Below are 17,080 nucleotides of genomic sequence, written 5' to 3' on the forward strand. Positions count from 1 at the left end.
GGGAAAAATTCAAACAATAGTCTAATTTCATTCATTCATATATTTATTCAACAAATACTTATGTAACAGCTTTATTCTAGACCCCCACTGGTTTGGATTTAGGGATCACTCTGGCATGGCTTCTCATGTTCTCTTTACTTTTTCTACAATTTGCCAGCAGCAAGTAACCTTTTCTTCTCCACTGCTAGACCAGTTTTTCTATATCTTGTTTATGACATGTATTCTTACACTATGATATACATATGTCTTTTTTTTTTTTTTTTACTACAATAAGTTCCAAGAGGGCAGAAGTGGTATCTTTATGTTTTATAGATGTTGTAGGAGAAAACAGTTTGAAAATGAATTTGAACTTGAATTCTACCTTTGCCAATTGCTGACTTTGAGGCCTTGGCCAAGAGAACATTTAGCCTTGGTTTTCTCATCTCAGGTACTGTATGCTCACCTTAGTATTATCCTGAGATAATACTTACCCTTTAATATTGCAATTGGGGCTAAATGAGATAAGGCATGAAAGTCCCATGACATATGCCTGGGCATAATAAAACTTCAATTGTTCTCCTCCATTTTCTCCTGGGAGCCTCAGCAGGACCTTTCATATTGCTTGTCAACCTTTCTATACTCTATCTTTCAATCATCAGCTCTCAATGTGGCTATTTCATGCCTTCTCCTATTAAATCCCTATCATCTCCTTCCTCAATCTTCCTCTCAGATGACTATTTTGCTTTGTATTCACTGAGAAAACAGAATCATTAGAAGAGAACTTCCACACATACATTCACTGTCACATCTCCCCACCTGCCTTCATCTGCACCTATATGTTCTGCCCTCCCTTCTGTTACTAAGGCCACACTCCCACATAAATTCTGCACTCCCCTGCTTGAGAACTATATCCCGTTCCTTCAGGCTTTCCCAGACATTGCTCCAGTAGTTTTGCCTTTTCTCTACTGCCATCATTTTCCCCCTTTCCACTAGATCGTTCTTATTAGCAGACATCGATACAATCATATGTTTTTCCACTCTTAAAAATATTTTCCTTAACTTATTTACTCTGGCCATCACTCTACTTATCTGCTCTTCCTTATAGAAAAACTCCTTGAAAGAGTTGGCTGTAGTTGATGTCTCCAGTTTGTCTTCTCTTGTTCTTCCTTAAGCTCACTTCAATCAGGGTCTTGCTTCCTTCCTCTCCACCAAAACAGTTCTTGTCAAGTTCACTGAAGAGTTTTGTGCTGCTAAATATAACGGGGACTTTTCACGGCTCATGTTTCTTGATCTATCAGCAGCATCTGACAGAGTCGATCACTCCTTCCTTAAAATCCTTCCTTCGCATGGCTTCTAGGACACAAACCTCTGGGGGTTTTCTCCTGTAACAGAGGCTGCTGTTTCACTCCTTTTTTGGTTTCTTCTCAACCCACGAGTCCAAATATTGGAGGATCCAAGGCTCAGCATGTGGACCTTTTCTTTTACCCAGGCTCCTTCACCCCTCTGGTGATCTTATTCAATTTTTTTTTTTTTTTAATTTATGTCTATTTACTGACAAGGCCCAAGTTTTTACTTTGAGCTTGGACCTATTTTGTACATCCACTTGCCTTCTTGACACTTCTACTTGGATGTCTATTTGATATGTCACACTTCACATCTCCAAAGTAGAACTTCTAGCTTTTCTCCCCAATCCTGCTTTTCACATTCTCAGTTAACCTAATTAGTGGCAATTCTATCCTTCCACTTGCTCAGGCCAAAAACCATGGCATTGTCATTGACTCCTCCCTTGCCCTCATATTCTGATACAAACTGTCAGCAAAGCTTAGTGTCACTATCTTAAAAATGCATATAGAACCTGACCTCTTCCCACCAGCTTGGTGATAGCCACTCAGAACTTCTTACCTGGATTATTGTGCTAGAGGCCTCATCGATTCCTCATCTTTCTCCCTTGTCTTTCTATACTCCATTCTTAACACAGCAGTTAAGGTGATCATTTACTCCACTTCAAACCCTCCAGTGGTTTCCATCTCAGAATAAACACCAATCTAATTACAATGACCTGGCAAACTCTTCATGATAGATCATCCCCAACTTCCTCCCCTCACCTCTCTGACTTCATCACTACCATTTTCTCCCTTGGTCAGTCCATACAAGGCCACACTGGCCTGGTGTGCATCTAGGACAGCATATAATACCTTGTGGTCTTTATACTTAATGTTTTTCCCTAGGATGTTTTCCCCCTACAAGGCTGGCACATTACTTCACTCAAGTCTTTGCTCCAATGCCATTTTCTTAGCGAGGAGTTCCCTTCCATGTACCCCGCTCTTATTATCCCCTTTTCCTGCTTTATTTCTCTTCATAATACTTACCATCTTCTTATGTTATTTTAAATAATTTTTTACTTATTTAAGTATTTGTTGAATGGATGAATGAATTAAAAAATAGGGACATTAATTGGCAATAGGACACATGTAAGTTAATAATTTCTATGCATTATTACTAAAAAAATTGTGCAGTTGGACCATATATACTTAGTACTATGCTTGTTGATAAATAGAAATTGAGGAAAATTTTGACAGAAATTAACAAAACTATTTCAATTTCTTTAGATACCAGTTCATCTTCTGATTAGCTTGCTGGGTTGTATGGATCAACAGAATACACTTGTCGTGTTTCTAAATGAAGATCTCCTTCTGTAGGTCTTTTATTTGTATAATAATTGCTGAATGGAAGAAGAAAAAGAAAGTAAAATCTTTACTTATTGGACATGAATACTATAAAGATGTAACAGTTGTTTTCTTTCAAGAATTCCCCAAAACACTGTAAGTTCTTTTCATGGATGATTATATTTTATTGTCCTAGGTAGTCCATGAAGTAATCATAATCCCCATGTTTTGGAAATAAGTAACTTGCTAGGCTGCTAAGTGTCCAAGTCAGAAGTTGACATTAAGCAGCTTTACCTCAGATCTAGGACTCTCGATGACTAGTCACTATGATCCTCAGGCTTGAAAAAAAATCAAAAAGCAGCTTTTATTTTATGATATCATAAATTTACCAATTTGGGACACAATCTTTCAATTTAATTTAAAAAAAAAATTTTGTATTTGATGTTTAATTCAAAATCCTGACACAGTCATACAGTACTAAAAGCTTTAAATGATTCTTAAGGGCAATTTTAGTTTTTTTGTCTTTGAAAGCATATATATTTCACTGTGCTTCTACAACCACTTTTCTTAAATTAGCAAAGGACAATACAATGTGTTTCTACTATCATGTGGAGCTCTGAAATAAAGTATTACAAAATATTAAATTTTGTACAAGACATCCATTTTTAATGATTACTCATCTCACAAAAAGTCTTTAAGACAGCTGAAATGTCTATATCAACTATCAGAAAATACATTAATGTCGGTTAGAAAATGGAAATAAAATGAGAGTAATGCTTCAGAATTTAGTTTAACATATACGTTTGGTTCATATCAATTGAGGCATGTAAATAATAGTATGTCCTATAATTGTGTTAACAAACTTAATAATAATTAGACTGGAACATTATAAATTATTAGAGCTTGTAAGCATTTCGAAAGGCTGCAAAATTTCCTACACATGCCATGTCCTGATAGCAAATTTAGAAGCATGAAGGAAAGAGATAGAGACCACATTTTCTATTTATTTTAATTTGTAATTACTCTTGGCTAAAAATATTTTCTTACTTCCTGTGAGGGAAGCCAAAAAATATCCCTATTTTTTTCTTGAGATCTTTTTCTCTCCTGAATTCTATGAAACTATTCTCTCCCAGCTTTCCTACCTCTGATTGTTCCTTCCCATCCTGCCTTTTAAGCATTATTGTCCTTCTGAGATCGGTTTTCATGCCTATTTTTACCTTTTATGTTCTTTCTGGTCCCAAGGTTTAAACTGAAATTTAAATGTCACCTACCTGAGTCCAGGCCCCTCTCTCACACTCTGCATCACTGGTGCCACAAGTGGCAGGTCAGAATTGAACTTCTTTCCCTACAAACCTGCCCCTCTCTTATTTTTGTGAAACCTGGGACCACTCAGTGACCTCCACTTGATTCCATGTATACCTCCTCCTCCCTACTTTCAGCAACACACTCAATCCCAGAAATCCTATCTTTTTAAGAGTGACAATATCTCTTACATCCGTACCACCCTCTTGATTCCTGCCACTGTCACTTTGGCTGACAGCCCAGTCCTGCCCTTTCTTTTGGAAATGCAAATCTGAACATATTTTTTCCTTGCTTAAGACTCTACAGGATAAACTCTAACTCCTTGTCAGGGCCTGTAGGCTTTTGAGGATCTAGCTCCTGACCACCTTCCTAGATTTCCCCAATGTCTGTTAAATGGAACATTAGTTCCAAGGGATGTCAAAAGCATTATATGAGGAAAAAAAGAGTTGTGCCATCTGGTTAGTATGGGAGACTCTGTTTTAAAAGAAAATTAAACAAGGTTCTGTAAATATTCTCATGGTGATTGTGAATCTTCATGAGAAATGTATGGTATGCAGTATTTTCCTAGTCTTATTTGGCCATAGAACACCTTTTCTCCTGAAGTTATTCACAACACCAGGGTTATGTGGCACACCCTCTGGTAAGCACTAGTATGAAGTACTTCCCAACTGTAGACCCTTGCCAGACCTGCCATGCTCAGGCCCTCCCAGGCTTAGAACAAACTACTCAGGTTCACCGATTCTATCATTACACAGTTTCAGTGTAACCCTTTCGTGTCTGATGCCTACACTAGGCTTATACAACTATGAACAATATAATCAGATGGCACCAGGTGACTTGGTATGTTAAAGAAATTTTTCTGGAATTTGTGGGTGACGTGTTTGGGGTGATGAGAGTTGGTTGTCTCTCACTGGAATTTGACACTTAGTAAGACGTCACCTGATTATCTTCCTAATACTTGAAAGTACAGAAGCTCGAGAACTTATGCACATAGAACATTCCCAGGCTGATATGGAATGGTGTCATCTGCTAAAAATATATCTTTTTCACATATCATAATATTCTGCAATTGCCTCAACATTTATGTGGCAAAGGAATATTTTATACCCTTGCCTCCACCCAAACCTATGTCACCTTCACCTTCAAACACATTCATACAATTTCGCTGTCATTTCACATTGCTTATGTAGTTATCACAATACGATGGAATGACAAGCCTCTGGGTCTTTACTTAAACTGCTCCTTCTACCTTGAATACCTTTCCCATCTTGTCTATACTCTTTTGAGGCTCACCTGAAACATGTCCTCCATGATTGAACTTTGATCAAAATTCCCAAGTACCAACCATTTGTTTTGTGTCTTTACCAAATATCACATAACACACTATGGCAGTATTACTTAATAGATTCAAATGTACCGAAAAATTAATAAATTAAAAATAAAATGTAAATAACATGTAATATAACAAAACAGAGAACCTAGTAATATATTTAAGTAGTCTTAAAACAAATACTGACTGAGAGAAAGGTTACTTGAACAGATAGAAAGGCCTAGTATGTTTCTGAATGGGAAGACATTACAGAAAAGATGCCAATTTCTTGTGAATTAATCATAGACTTTATGCAATCACAATATACAAAAAGAAACAAATGAAAGAGAATAGAAAGGAAAATCCTAAAAAAATTATTCCAAGGGGATTCTTGCCCTACCAAATATTATAGTAGTAGAAAGCTATATTAATTAAATATGAAGTGATTTGTGATGGAAGAATAGATCAATAAAGCATAAAAAGGAGGCCAGAAACACATGTCCATATATAGTAATTATTTGATATATGATTAAGTTAAAATAAACTTTCTAGAAAATCATTTGGCAATATTTATTAAGCACTTTAAATAAATAAAAATTTTCCCTAGTGTATAAATCTATAATAAGGAAATAAGAATATGTGAAAAGGTTATTTAAAAATGTTTCTCATTTTTATTTGTTATCAGAATAAATGTGGAAACAATCTAAAATTTCCACAGTACAGAAATATTTAAGAACAATATGCTATTAAGTAGCTAAAAAGAAAATATGGCTTAAAGAGACAAAAAAAAGTATATATATACAATAGGCTAAATGAAAAAAGTTAAGGCAGAAGAGTTAATTTTTCTCTTTTTAAACTGCCAAAATTTCAGTTTAAAAAGAGGAAAAGAGAAAGATCAGGAAGGAATATACCAAAATATTTGCAGTTGTTACCACTAGGATTTTTTTTTTCTAGATTTTTTATAATGTATCATCTGAATAAACATTCCAATAAAATAAGTGCTTGATATCTTTTAAGATCTTACAGATAGGACTTTCTTCTATATAGCACAAAATACTTAATTCCAATTAACATTGCTATATTCATTTTATGTAACTTGAGCTTCTATTTGGTTTCAGGCAAGAAGACAAACCTTTTGTGCATTTTGGTCAAGCATGTATTAAACTTACCGTTCTCTGTGTTTTACTATCATGTGTAAGGTGACAATAATCAAGAAGATAAGAATTACTAAACCTGCAGAAAGACCTAGAAAACAAAACAGCAAGTATCAAATGCCAGAAAAATGTGACCTATAATTGTTTTGAAGTGATCATAGGCCCTATTGTGATGGGGGATATGGTATGTTACTTCTATACCTATCCTTCCTGAGCCATAGAACTATTGAATTTCTAATAATCATACTTGGGCGTAAGGTTTTCCTGAGTCAGTTCAGTCCACATTTAATCTAAAGCACCAAGCATTTGACCATAGGATTCTAGTCAAGTTCTGCTGAGCTTTTCTGTTCCTTCTAGTTTTATTAGTAATATTCTTGCCACTGGGATAATATTAGGAACTCAGGGCACCAGGATCCCACAACTTTGCATAACAACATTCCACTCTCAGGTGTGAAATATATTTTTCTACTGCAGAATAAACCAGCCTATTTTGATAGGGCCAGATCATGTAAAAGACCAAATGTTAATGTTAACTAAACTTTTCAAATTTAAAATCTGGAAATAGTTGCCGGTTTAAATCATTTATTGTGATTTTTATCTAAAAGTGAGTTTATAATGTGAAGTGCACATTAAAATTCCCTAAAACACCAAAAAAGATAATTTCTTATGAATTAAGGAGAAAAAAATTAGTAATACTCAGGCAGAATATAGAATGTCAAATTTTGTATATATTTTTATAAAATATCATCAGAATCTTTTTAAAGTATTTAAAAAACTTACCACAAAGAAGGAGAGCCACTGAGCCTAAGGAGAATACAAATGATGAACATATTAGTCTAGCTTCATTATTCATTGTAGTCCCAAGTCCCATGGTATTGTCCTAGAAGTTGTCACTCACTTCCCTCTCTCGAAGTCTACTTAAAAAGACATATTAGAATCCTCGATTCTACCCACTCTTCCATCGTTTCTTAGGTAAACAGCTCATTAGACTTCTTAAAAATTTTCACTTTAAGTAAGTTGGGGTAGTTCATCAATTAAAAAAAAACAATATTCTCAGTATAACCAGGGATTGTTCAGGTTAGAATGCAAATATTAACTGTTGTAACAGGCTGGTTAACATTTTTGGAGGTCCCTGTGTAAGCACTTATAGATCTAGACTTAGCAATAAGAGAAGTCTCAGCAGCAACTCCTTACAAAATGCAAGGTTTAGTTTTGCACCTTTTAATTTAGTGCTCCTCTATTTCCTTTCTTTTCTTTTCTTTTCTTTTCTCATCCTCAGAAAGTTTTCCTTTTTCTAGAATAGAGCACCAACTTCAGATTTGCCTATTACTATACCACTGGTTACAGATCTATATCAATTTAAAACCCAGGAAAAGCTAACATTCAAGGATACCCCTCATTCCATTCTCTACAGTGAGACCAGTACCAGCTGTAGCAAAGCCCCTCACACTTACCTTGTGATTTGCAAACAGCCAGGGGAGGGTTCCATTGGTGATCCTCTTGGCACTGGCTCTGGGGACTGCCTTCCAGGGTATACCCATCTTCACACTCCAGTGTGACGACAGCTCCATACTGATACCTTTTTCCAGACTCCAGCCCCTTCTGGAATCCATTCATATATTCTGGGAAGCTACAGTTTACCTCTGAAATTAAAGGAATCTAATTTACCAACAAAGTAGATACTGCTCTTAATGGAAAGGTTTATGAAACCAACTTAGTTCATTCTCCGTAAGTAAAGCCTCACTGAAATAACATAAAATGACATCTTAGGGAGAGTCTTTCAGTATCAGCCACGTATCTCAATAACCTCTATGTAATTTAAGCCAGATTATCCTTCTTTGTGCTTTAGTTTCTAAACTAATAGTATTAGATAATTTTAATGATTTGTTAGAGAAACGGTGAGGGATGAATGGGTAATACTAATTCTGAATTACTGTTTTATCAGCTTCTTTTCTTACTCTCCAATTCTTAATACATGTACATGATTCCTTACTTGTTTTATTTTTCAGTGGAGGGGTCAGTAGTGTAAGATTTTGGATTTGAATGCTGACTCTAGGACTTCTTAATGTGGGACTTTGGGAAAGTTATAAATCTCTGCATTCTACCGAGACTATTCATGTATAAGAATAGTAATGGCACCAACTTGATACGGTTCTCATGAAGATTAAATGATCATACATGCAAAATGCTGTGCACAGTATCAGGGATACAGTAAAAAGTGCTCAACTAATATTAGACATTAACTCACTACTCATATTTCATATGTCTAATGAAAATGACATTCCGAAATTTTTATAAAGAAACACTCATAAGCTCATCATCACTGAGAGGAAATACACTGAAAAGATCATTGTTCTTTTTTATTAGTATTTTGTCAAATGTACTCTCATTATACTTGTAATCACAGGTAAATTCAATCTGCACTTTGGATGCTAAATTTACATAAGCATCTAACTTTCTATATTTAAATGACTATATAAGTGATCACTCATCAGATAGACTATATCCTGTCATCTTTCTTATTTTGTGATCTTTAGATTAATTAATGTATTTCCCAATTAAATGCATTTGATTAAATGATCTAATTAATGCATTTATTTGTCAATTTTAAGTTGAAAGAATCTAACAGAACATATCTATTTGTGACAAATTTGATTTAAAAATATAAAAAAGATAATGCACCTTTACAAATCGGGGCAGGTTGGTTCCAGGTTCCCTCATGTGTGCAAATAAGGAGAGCATCTCCCACCAGCAAGTAGCCTTGGTCACAGCTGTACAAGATTGACATTCCAGGAGAAAATCGAGGTATATTTCCACCAGTATGATTCCCATTGTGGATCTTAAATGGAAGTTGACATCCTAAGAAAGCTTAGACACCAATAAAAAAAAAAGATCTTTAATTTAGCCCAGAGAAACACACAGCCAGCACTATCTATGAGTTAAAGTGATACAGAAAGAAGGTAGGCAACAAGCCAACTAATTGGTATCTAGAAATATTTGTTCACCCAAACCAAGCAGCACTGAACAGAGATTTGCAATGCCTATATATATTGTATACGATATGAAAAAAAATGTCAAAAGAAAAAACAGCTATGATTGCAGCCCACAACTGTAATCTATCAGCCAATAGTATTCTTTCCTTTTCCCTTTAAATATCAGAAAGGCAGTAGGTTAGACTACTGCCACACTCAAGGGTCACACAATCAAATGCCTATAGGAGTCAGAAAGTAAAGCCACGAGATATGACAAATGAGAGAGTACCTGCTCTTCTAAAAATGACAGCCACAGCCCAATTCAAACAACTGATATCTTGCAGGAAAGCAAAGCATTCCCTCAATGAATCACAGATTCACCACTTAGCCTGGACTGTGGAAATGGGTTACGCTTAAGACTACTGTGCTGGCCGAAGAAAACAGTTCTAATAAGCTGAACTCAATTCTTGGATTGCCAATTGTTTGCCTCTATTGTAGACAGTCCCTGATAGGACTAAAACTGCCAAATGGTAACTAAAATTACAAGAAAGTCAATTCAATGGGTTTGAAGGCCAGCTTCACTCTTCAGAGCACCTCAGGTTCTCTTATTGGCTGATATTACAGCTTAAAATATCAATTATCAAGCAATATTACTGCCAACATCTGCCAGCCTCCCAGAAAGTAGGTGCATTTTTCTTTTTCTAAATAAATGAAAATAACAAACTTTAGAGACACCATTAGTTTGAAAGATAACTATTATCCTTTCATGTTCCTTTTCTCAATACACTTATAAAGAAAAGGGTAAAAGAAAATCAGGTGAGAGGGTAAGGAGGTGTGTTATAAAACAATATAAAATAAAATACAATATAAAATTATATTGTTATAAAACAATATAATTCCCTTCGCTTTTACATGCTTTTCTTTAGGTAGAATGGCAAGTGCAGATTCAAAATCCTTTTCTTTATTTTATGTAATATCCCATAGTTTATTCCTTAAAATATCTTACCTTTTTTGATACAAGTTGGTATACCTGGCACCCATTTGTTATTGGTATGGCACTTAATCAAGTGACTGCCATTCATGAGGAAGCCAGGGTCGCAGGCAATGTTTACAGTGTCATTGTGAGAATAAGAAGGAGCTTTATTTAGTATCTGTCCATGTTTGACATCTGGATTAGGGCAGTGGGTCAAAGGAGGAGATTTTAAGCACTGTGGAGGAGGTCCACTCCAAGATCCATGTCCTTTAGAATTACTTATGCATCGTATATTTTTCTGTCCCAGAAGAGAGAATCCTTGGTCACATTCATAAGACACTTCAATTCCATATAAAAAATGTTCTGCCATTATACCGCTATGTCTCCCATTGTCGATCACTGGTGGAGGTTGACAGTGAATAACTGCAGGAGAGATTTAAGAAATTCTACTTCAGCTGGTACACCAAGGTGGACAGTCTTCTTTTGGGTACAAATAAAAGTATGCAACGGCATGTATTGCACATAACTATAAAATCATTTAGAATTCACAAACTGGATTATGCTTTCTTTAAAACAGGTTTATTAAATTTTATGATTATATGAGTAATACATACTCATTCCAAAAAATAAAAATAAATACAGTAAACTAATAAGGACAAAAGAATACAATTATGTTACCTTAACTAGAAGCATATGCTATATGTTTTTTTTTTAATCTTTAGCAATTAGCAGATATATGTCAAATATGCAGTTACTACTTCATAACTTTGTTTCCCATTGGCAGTGCTGACCAAACACTGTAAGATTTTTCTTATGTACACTGAGATAGAACACATAGATTGTTGTGGTAGTTATAGACTAGTTCTTCTGTGGCCTGGCCTCTCTGACCCCTAATACCCCCACTGACAACTTTCATTCCTAGTTACCTTTACAGAGTGGAATCCTTTGAAACCAAGTACCATTCTCAGCATCCTGGCACTTCTGATAAGCATGTCCAGTCAGCCGATACCTAGAGAGAGATTATAATACATTTCCTCTTCCCAATATCACATCTCTGCAACTTAGCCTCCTTAAACTGCAAATACAGAAGGAACCCTAAATAAGAACTTTGGATGCGAAGAGTTAGAACCCTTGACCCTCCAAGCAAGAGAATTACTTTAGACTTAGAGTTGCTCACAACAAAGCCATTTCCATGTTAAGAAAAAAGTGAAAAGTCAGAGATACTAGACTATTGGAACCTCACATTCTCTGTGAGTGTGACAACGAGGAACTTCTAAAGGGAGTCACCAAGACAATTTGAGAGTAGAATTAGAGCATAAAACAAAGTGGAGACTCTCAGAATTGATTATCTCATACGCACCCATCTTGACAGGATGTATTAACTAGTATCACGTGCGAATCAACTGGAAGCTCTTGAACATCTTCTCCCACAGGTTGACATGGTGCTTCTTGAGAAAGAACATTAGAATTACTCATACATTCTGATATCAAAGAGAAATACAACTCTGGGACTGAAAGTACCTTCACACCGAGGGGCAGAAGGACTCCAATTTCCTGAAGGCATACAGTGAATGGATTTGTTTCCCACAAGCAAGTAGCCAGGGTCACAGGTGTAGTCTACAGTCATCCCAGAGACAAAGAGAACCCTGTTTCCACCTGTATGCCGACCGTGGTGGAGCCCAGAAGGTGGCTGGCAGTCTAAAGAGAAAACTCCCCACATAAATGCCAACAAAAGTACATATACTCAAGAACATTAAGTATACAAAATTTGACAACGGACAATCTGAAACTTTTAAGCCAAAGATCACAAAGCTCTAATTCATTACCAAATGATTTCTGCTCTTTTGAAAGAACTAGACATCTTTAAACAGGTCCTCTCATTATCTACCTTGATTATATGTCAGATACAAGAGGCATTTACACAAAGAACATATACAACAGACATAGAACATTCTACCACAGAATGGAAGGAATGGGATAGTAACCTGTGCCCCTTGCCTTTTTCCATGACTCTAGTGTTCAGTGGGAGATAAGAATAAATAAGTAAATACCTCATTTTTCCCCATTGAGTTTTTACCTTTTTCACAAGCTGGTATTTCAGGATCCCAGGTGTTATTGGCTTTGCAACGAATCTGACTACTGCCCTTCAAAGTAAATCCATTATTACATATGATAGTCACACTGTCGTTGTAGAAATATGGGGCTTCCTTGCCAGATATCTGGTATCCGTTTACAACGTGGGCACGTAAGCACTGAACGGCAGGGAGGGAAAGTTTACAGAGAGGAGCAGGGCCACTCCAGATGCCCCTCTCTTGATGGTTGCTTGTACAACGGATGGTGCTCTCCCCAATGAGATTGAATTTTACTCCTTCTTCTGGCCCCGGGTTACATGTATAAGTGACTGTGGTTCCATATGGAATGTCTTCTGAGGAGCTTCCTGTGTGCTTCCCATTGTAAATAACAGGGGGTGGTGGGCAAGTGATTTCTGGAGAGATGAGAAATTACTGTAAAATTCTTTTGCAGTATTAGACACAGAAGAAGAGAAATGAAGCTGGTTATGAACTTGTTGTTACCATGTTTCCTGTACGATATTGGTGAGTTTTGATGATATGAGTTATTTAAAAATTTAATAGGTAAATTTTAAATGTAAATAGGTTTCATTTAAATAGGAAATATTTCTGTAATGGAAATATTTGTTAAAAGTGAATATGCACATCAATATCATATTATGAGGCATATTTCAGTAGTAAATTATTAATTAAAACATTTCTTCTTTTAACAACAATAGGCAAATAAAAGGCAAAGGGGCAGAGAATTAAGCTTTTTTGAGTACCATCTTTGTGCTTAGGTGATAGGATAGTTTAGCCATAAATATTTATTGTTGATTGAGCATCTACTTTTTTCGGTTTTTCTTTTATTTGTTTTTTATTTTTCAATTAGAGTTGGCATTCAATAGAATTTTGTATTAGTTTTAGATGTACCACGTAGTGGTTATTTATATATTTTATGATATGATCCCCTGATTAGTCTAGTACCCACCTGGTACTATACATAGTTATTATAATATTATCTACTATATTTTCTATTCTGTACTTCGTGTTCTTGTGAGTATTTTGTAACTATTAATTTGTACTTCATAATCACTTCACCTTTTTTTGGCAGGCAATTTTCTCATCTATAGAGTAGGGATAGTTCCATTTAATTGTAATAACTTTGAAGTCTGCAGTCTTGTGCTGACTTTACAGATGAGGGGCTAGAATTTCAGAGAATTTGTGCAAATTGCCTAAGATCATATTAAGCAGTAGAAAAGAATATGAGTTAAGATCCCAAACCAATTTCCTTTAACTCCAATAAAGGATGGTGGCTCATGTATTCATTGCTTTCTTCATCTTGTTATCCTAAATCACAAAAGAGAACCATCCACTAAATACACTAAATACATTTAAAAAAAAAAGGTTGCAATGCTTTGAAATAGAAATATGTGACAGTAGAAAGAGAACAAAACTATACAACTATAACTGTTAACAAAATTAATAGAACAGAGCCTAATATTCTTTTTCCTACAATATAGCCTAAAAGAGAAATCTCCCAGGAAATGCATAGACCTCACATTATTTCAGGTTCTCTGTTATTTCTACTACTCACCTTTACAAAGACGAATCTCCATAAACCAAGGAATCTTGCCTCGACACAGCTGATAAACACTCTCACCTAACCGGTACCTAGAGACAGAGTCATGTCATTTTGCCAGGCGGGGACCAGTAAGCTCAACAGAGCTATAGGCTCAAATGCAGACTCACAACTTTCAGGACAAGAAGCAATAGGAACAAAAATGTAGCCAGCATCAGTACCATCTATTCATTTCATAGACATAGTTTCCATGCATGGGAAATAGCACGATCAACACTTCCATGAACACATAATAGGGAAGAGTCTTTGAGATAAACTCTTACACAGAGCCTACAGTGTGCATTGATAAGCCAGAGACAGTACAGGCTGAGCCAGCACTCATTCACTCACCCTTCATCACAAGAAGAGTTAACATCCAGTCTAATAAATTGATACTGGGGTTTTCTATAGAGATGCTTTTCTATAGGTTCACACTCTGCCACTATGAAAAGAGACTAGGATGAGAAATCAACTCAAGACAACCTCAAAACCACAAAACGTCTACATTAAAAGCCTGGCACCTTTGCATTTGGGGGCAGTGGGTGTCCACACTCCCTCAGAGGTACAATGTATGGATTCTTCTCCTACCAGCACATAGCCAGGGTCACAGCTATATTTTATAGATGTTCCAGGGTCAAAGCGGGTCCTGTGTCTATCTTCCCTTTGCCCATTGAGAATTTTAGGAGGAGCTTGGCAAGCTAAAAGAAAGGAAGAAAAGTTTTCTTATATAACAACGAAAGGAAGAAACAACAAAGAAATTGCCACTAATGCTACAATTCTACTCTGGCGGCACTTGTATGGTATAAAATGTATCTTACAGTCCAGTTTTGGGTAATCTTAAAGCTCCGTTTCTTAATCTTTTTCTCTTTTCTGCATTTAGGCTGCTGTAGATTTTGTTCAGTTCCCACTTGATGCTCAATCTCCTTACTCGTCCCTTCCTTTCTAAAAAAATCACCTTGTATGCTTTTAATGGGAGATTATGATATATCCATGTTGTGGGGGCTTTTGCTGACTTCCCTTTTAAGAAAGCCCTATTAAGATAAACAAGCATTAATTTTCCCTAAAGAAGTGGGCAACTTAATGGTCCCTAATGTTTTTCCCCAAGGATACTCCCACAAAATGAAATAATGGTTGGGGCAGTGTTAAGAAAGCCTTCTATATAATGTATATTCACTACACATATTTAGTAGAATTGATGGGACTAGGTACTAAAAAAAGTCTTGCTTAAGTCCATAACCCCTTCCTCTAACTCTTCAAAAAGATGAATCAGTAGCACTTTTTCTGAGTGTTAGAACACCCACCCTTTTCACAGACTGGTGGCAATGGCTCCCATCTGCCTTGGGCATTACATCGGATTTCCTTGTTGCCCTTCAAGGTGAAGCCAAACACACAAGCAAATACTACAGTGTCGTTATAGGAATATTGATCTTTCTCCCCAGATGATATTTGGCCTCTTAGGATCTGGGGAGGTGGACATCGAATTGTAGAAATACGAAGTTCACAGCGTGGGGCAGGGCCACTCCAGATCCCAAACTTCTGACTGTCAGCGGTACAATGGATGGTGTCCTCTCCAATCAGGATGAAGCTCACTCCTTCCTCTGGGTCCGGGTCACAAGTGTAAGTGACTGTGCTTGCATATGAAACATTTGCTGAAGGGTTGCCTGTATGTCTTCCATTAAGAATGGGAGGAGGTGGTGGGCAAAGAATTTCTAGAGGAATTACAGAGAGAAATGACAAAATTGCAGCTGTGCTATAAAGAATGCCATGGACTTTGCTTGGTACCACACTCACCTCCTAGGTTCAGGGTCAGTGATATTTGAATTTGTAATAAGTCAATCATGGTAGCTATAGCAATACAATTCAAAAAGTATAATTTGAAACAATTCCTGAATATATCTACTCTGCTGATCCTTGGATTTCTTTTACTGAATATATGTTCTCCTTTATGTTCATGGCCTGGCTGGCAAGTCAACCTAGCTTTCAGAGAAAGAAAAGCCTAGGAACACTGTTTTAATTGAGTAAGCAGACACTAAAGAAGTAAATGAAGGATCTTCAGTTATATCCATTAAAGATGTCTAGGAGAGATCTTTTCTCTCTAAGCCTCTGTATAGTAATGACTAAATCAAAAGCTTTTAGTTAACCTGAGAATGCAGTGTCCTGTTGAACCTCTGACAAAGAACTAGCTGCAAATCACAGTTGCCTAACCTACCTTCACATACTGGAATCTTGGTCCATAAAGCCTGCTGCCCAGCAATTACACACTGACTAGAAGATTGGCCTTTTAATCGGTACCTGGAGACAGAAGGTGGTCATTCAGAACTATTAGGCAATTGGTGCTGGGAACAATAACCTCTACTTAAAATCCAAGACAAATTCACTTAATTTGTGTGTACCAACTCTTATTAGCATCACCTCTCACAACCTCATCTCAGGTGTCCATTGATCCTCACACAGAAAATTTCATAGGTAACACCATGCACAGGTAAGCTAAATGAATTAAACCTCATGAATAAGCCCTCTGGATACTCACCTTTCATTACAAGAAAAGTTCACAACTGCGCCAACACCAAGACTTGGAGGCTCCTTTATCTGCCCATTGAGAAATGGTCCTGGAGGTTTACACTGTGCCTCTGAGGAAACATGCCAAAGATGAGCCAAGCATGGCAAATAACAGAATAGCCCAAATTCTTAAAACTGATGGTATATTTAGGGTACCTTTACATGTGGGAATGACAGCACTCCAGTCTCCTGAAGACAAACAGCGAATGGTCTTTTCTCCGAGAAGCAAGTAACCAGGTTCACAGCTGTAAGTCACAGACAATCCAGGGACAAAGGGGCCAGCATTCTTTCCTGTGTGACGTCCATTGGGAATCAGAGGAAGTGGTGGACACTCCAGGGGGAAATCTTTACACACACACATTAGAAAAAAGGCCATCAGATGATTTAGTCTTTACAATTTGATTTTGATCTAAATTAATGTCACATGATCTATATAACCAGTCATTAGTAATTTCCAGCTTAGTCTTAAACAGGTGTGGTTTAATTGTATCCATTTT

The 17,080-nt window shown here is 36.5% G+C and overlaps 1 protein-coding gene across 3 annotated transcripts in view; it reads right to left on the reverse strand.

The window, feature by feature from the left end:
• The window catches only part of LOC120589495 (complement receptor type 2-like), a 124,281-nt gene that overhangs the window by 92,383 nt on the left and 14,818 nt on the right, over window positions 1–17,080 (reverse strand). The window contains exons 10-26 of one of the 3 annotated variants that reach the window (XM_039847007.1): window positions 16,740–16,928; window positions 16,555–16,654; window positions 16,234–16,316; window positions 15,326–15,733; window positions 14,546–14,722; window positions 14,376–14,466; window positions 14,001–14,077; window positions 12,433–12,840; window positions 11,877–12,053; window positions 11,716–11,800; window positions 11,282–11,364; window positions 10,389–10,778; window positions 9,093–9,278; window positions 7,865–8,053; window positions 7,191–7,214; window positions 6,426–6,501; window positions 2,593–2,701 (exon numbers count right to left, since the gene is read on the reverse strand). In XM_039847007.1, coding sequence (XP_039702941.1) covers window positions 2,608–2,701; window positions 6,426–6,501; window positions 7,191–7,214; window positions 7,865–8,053; window positions 9,093–9,278; window positions 10,389–10,778; window positions 11,282–11,364; window positions 11,716–11,800; window positions 11,877–12,053; window positions 12,433–12,840; window positions 14,001–14,077; window positions 14,376–14,466; window positions 14,546–14,722; window positions 15,326–15,733; window positions 16,234–16,316; window positions 16,555–16,654; window positions 16,740–16,928 — 2,837 coding nt within the window. In that variant the 3' untranslated portion in view covers window positions 2,593–2,607. The remainder of the gene's footprint in view (window positions 1–2,592; window positions 2,702–6,425; window positions 6,502–7,190; window positions 7,215–7,864; window positions 8,054–9,092; window positions 9,279–10,388; window positions 10,779–11,281; window positions 11,365–11,715; window positions 11,801–11,876; window positions 12,054–12,432; window positions 12,841–14,000; window positions 14,078–14,375; window positions 14,467–14,545; window positions 14,723–15,325; window positions 15,734–16,233; window positions 16,317–16,554; window positions 16,655–16,739; window positions 16,929–17,080) is intronic. The other 2 variants (XM_039847008.1, XM_039847009.1) reach the window with 2 other exon arrangements.

Source organism: Pteropus medius, unplaced genomic scaffold, assembly GCF_902729225.1.
Source record: "Pteropus medius unplaced genomic scaffold, Ma_sr-lr_union100, whole genome shotgun sequence".
Taxonomy (NCBI): domain Eukaryota; kingdom Metazoa; phylum Chordata; class Mammalia; order Chiroptera; family Pteropodidae; genus Pteropus; species Pteropus medius.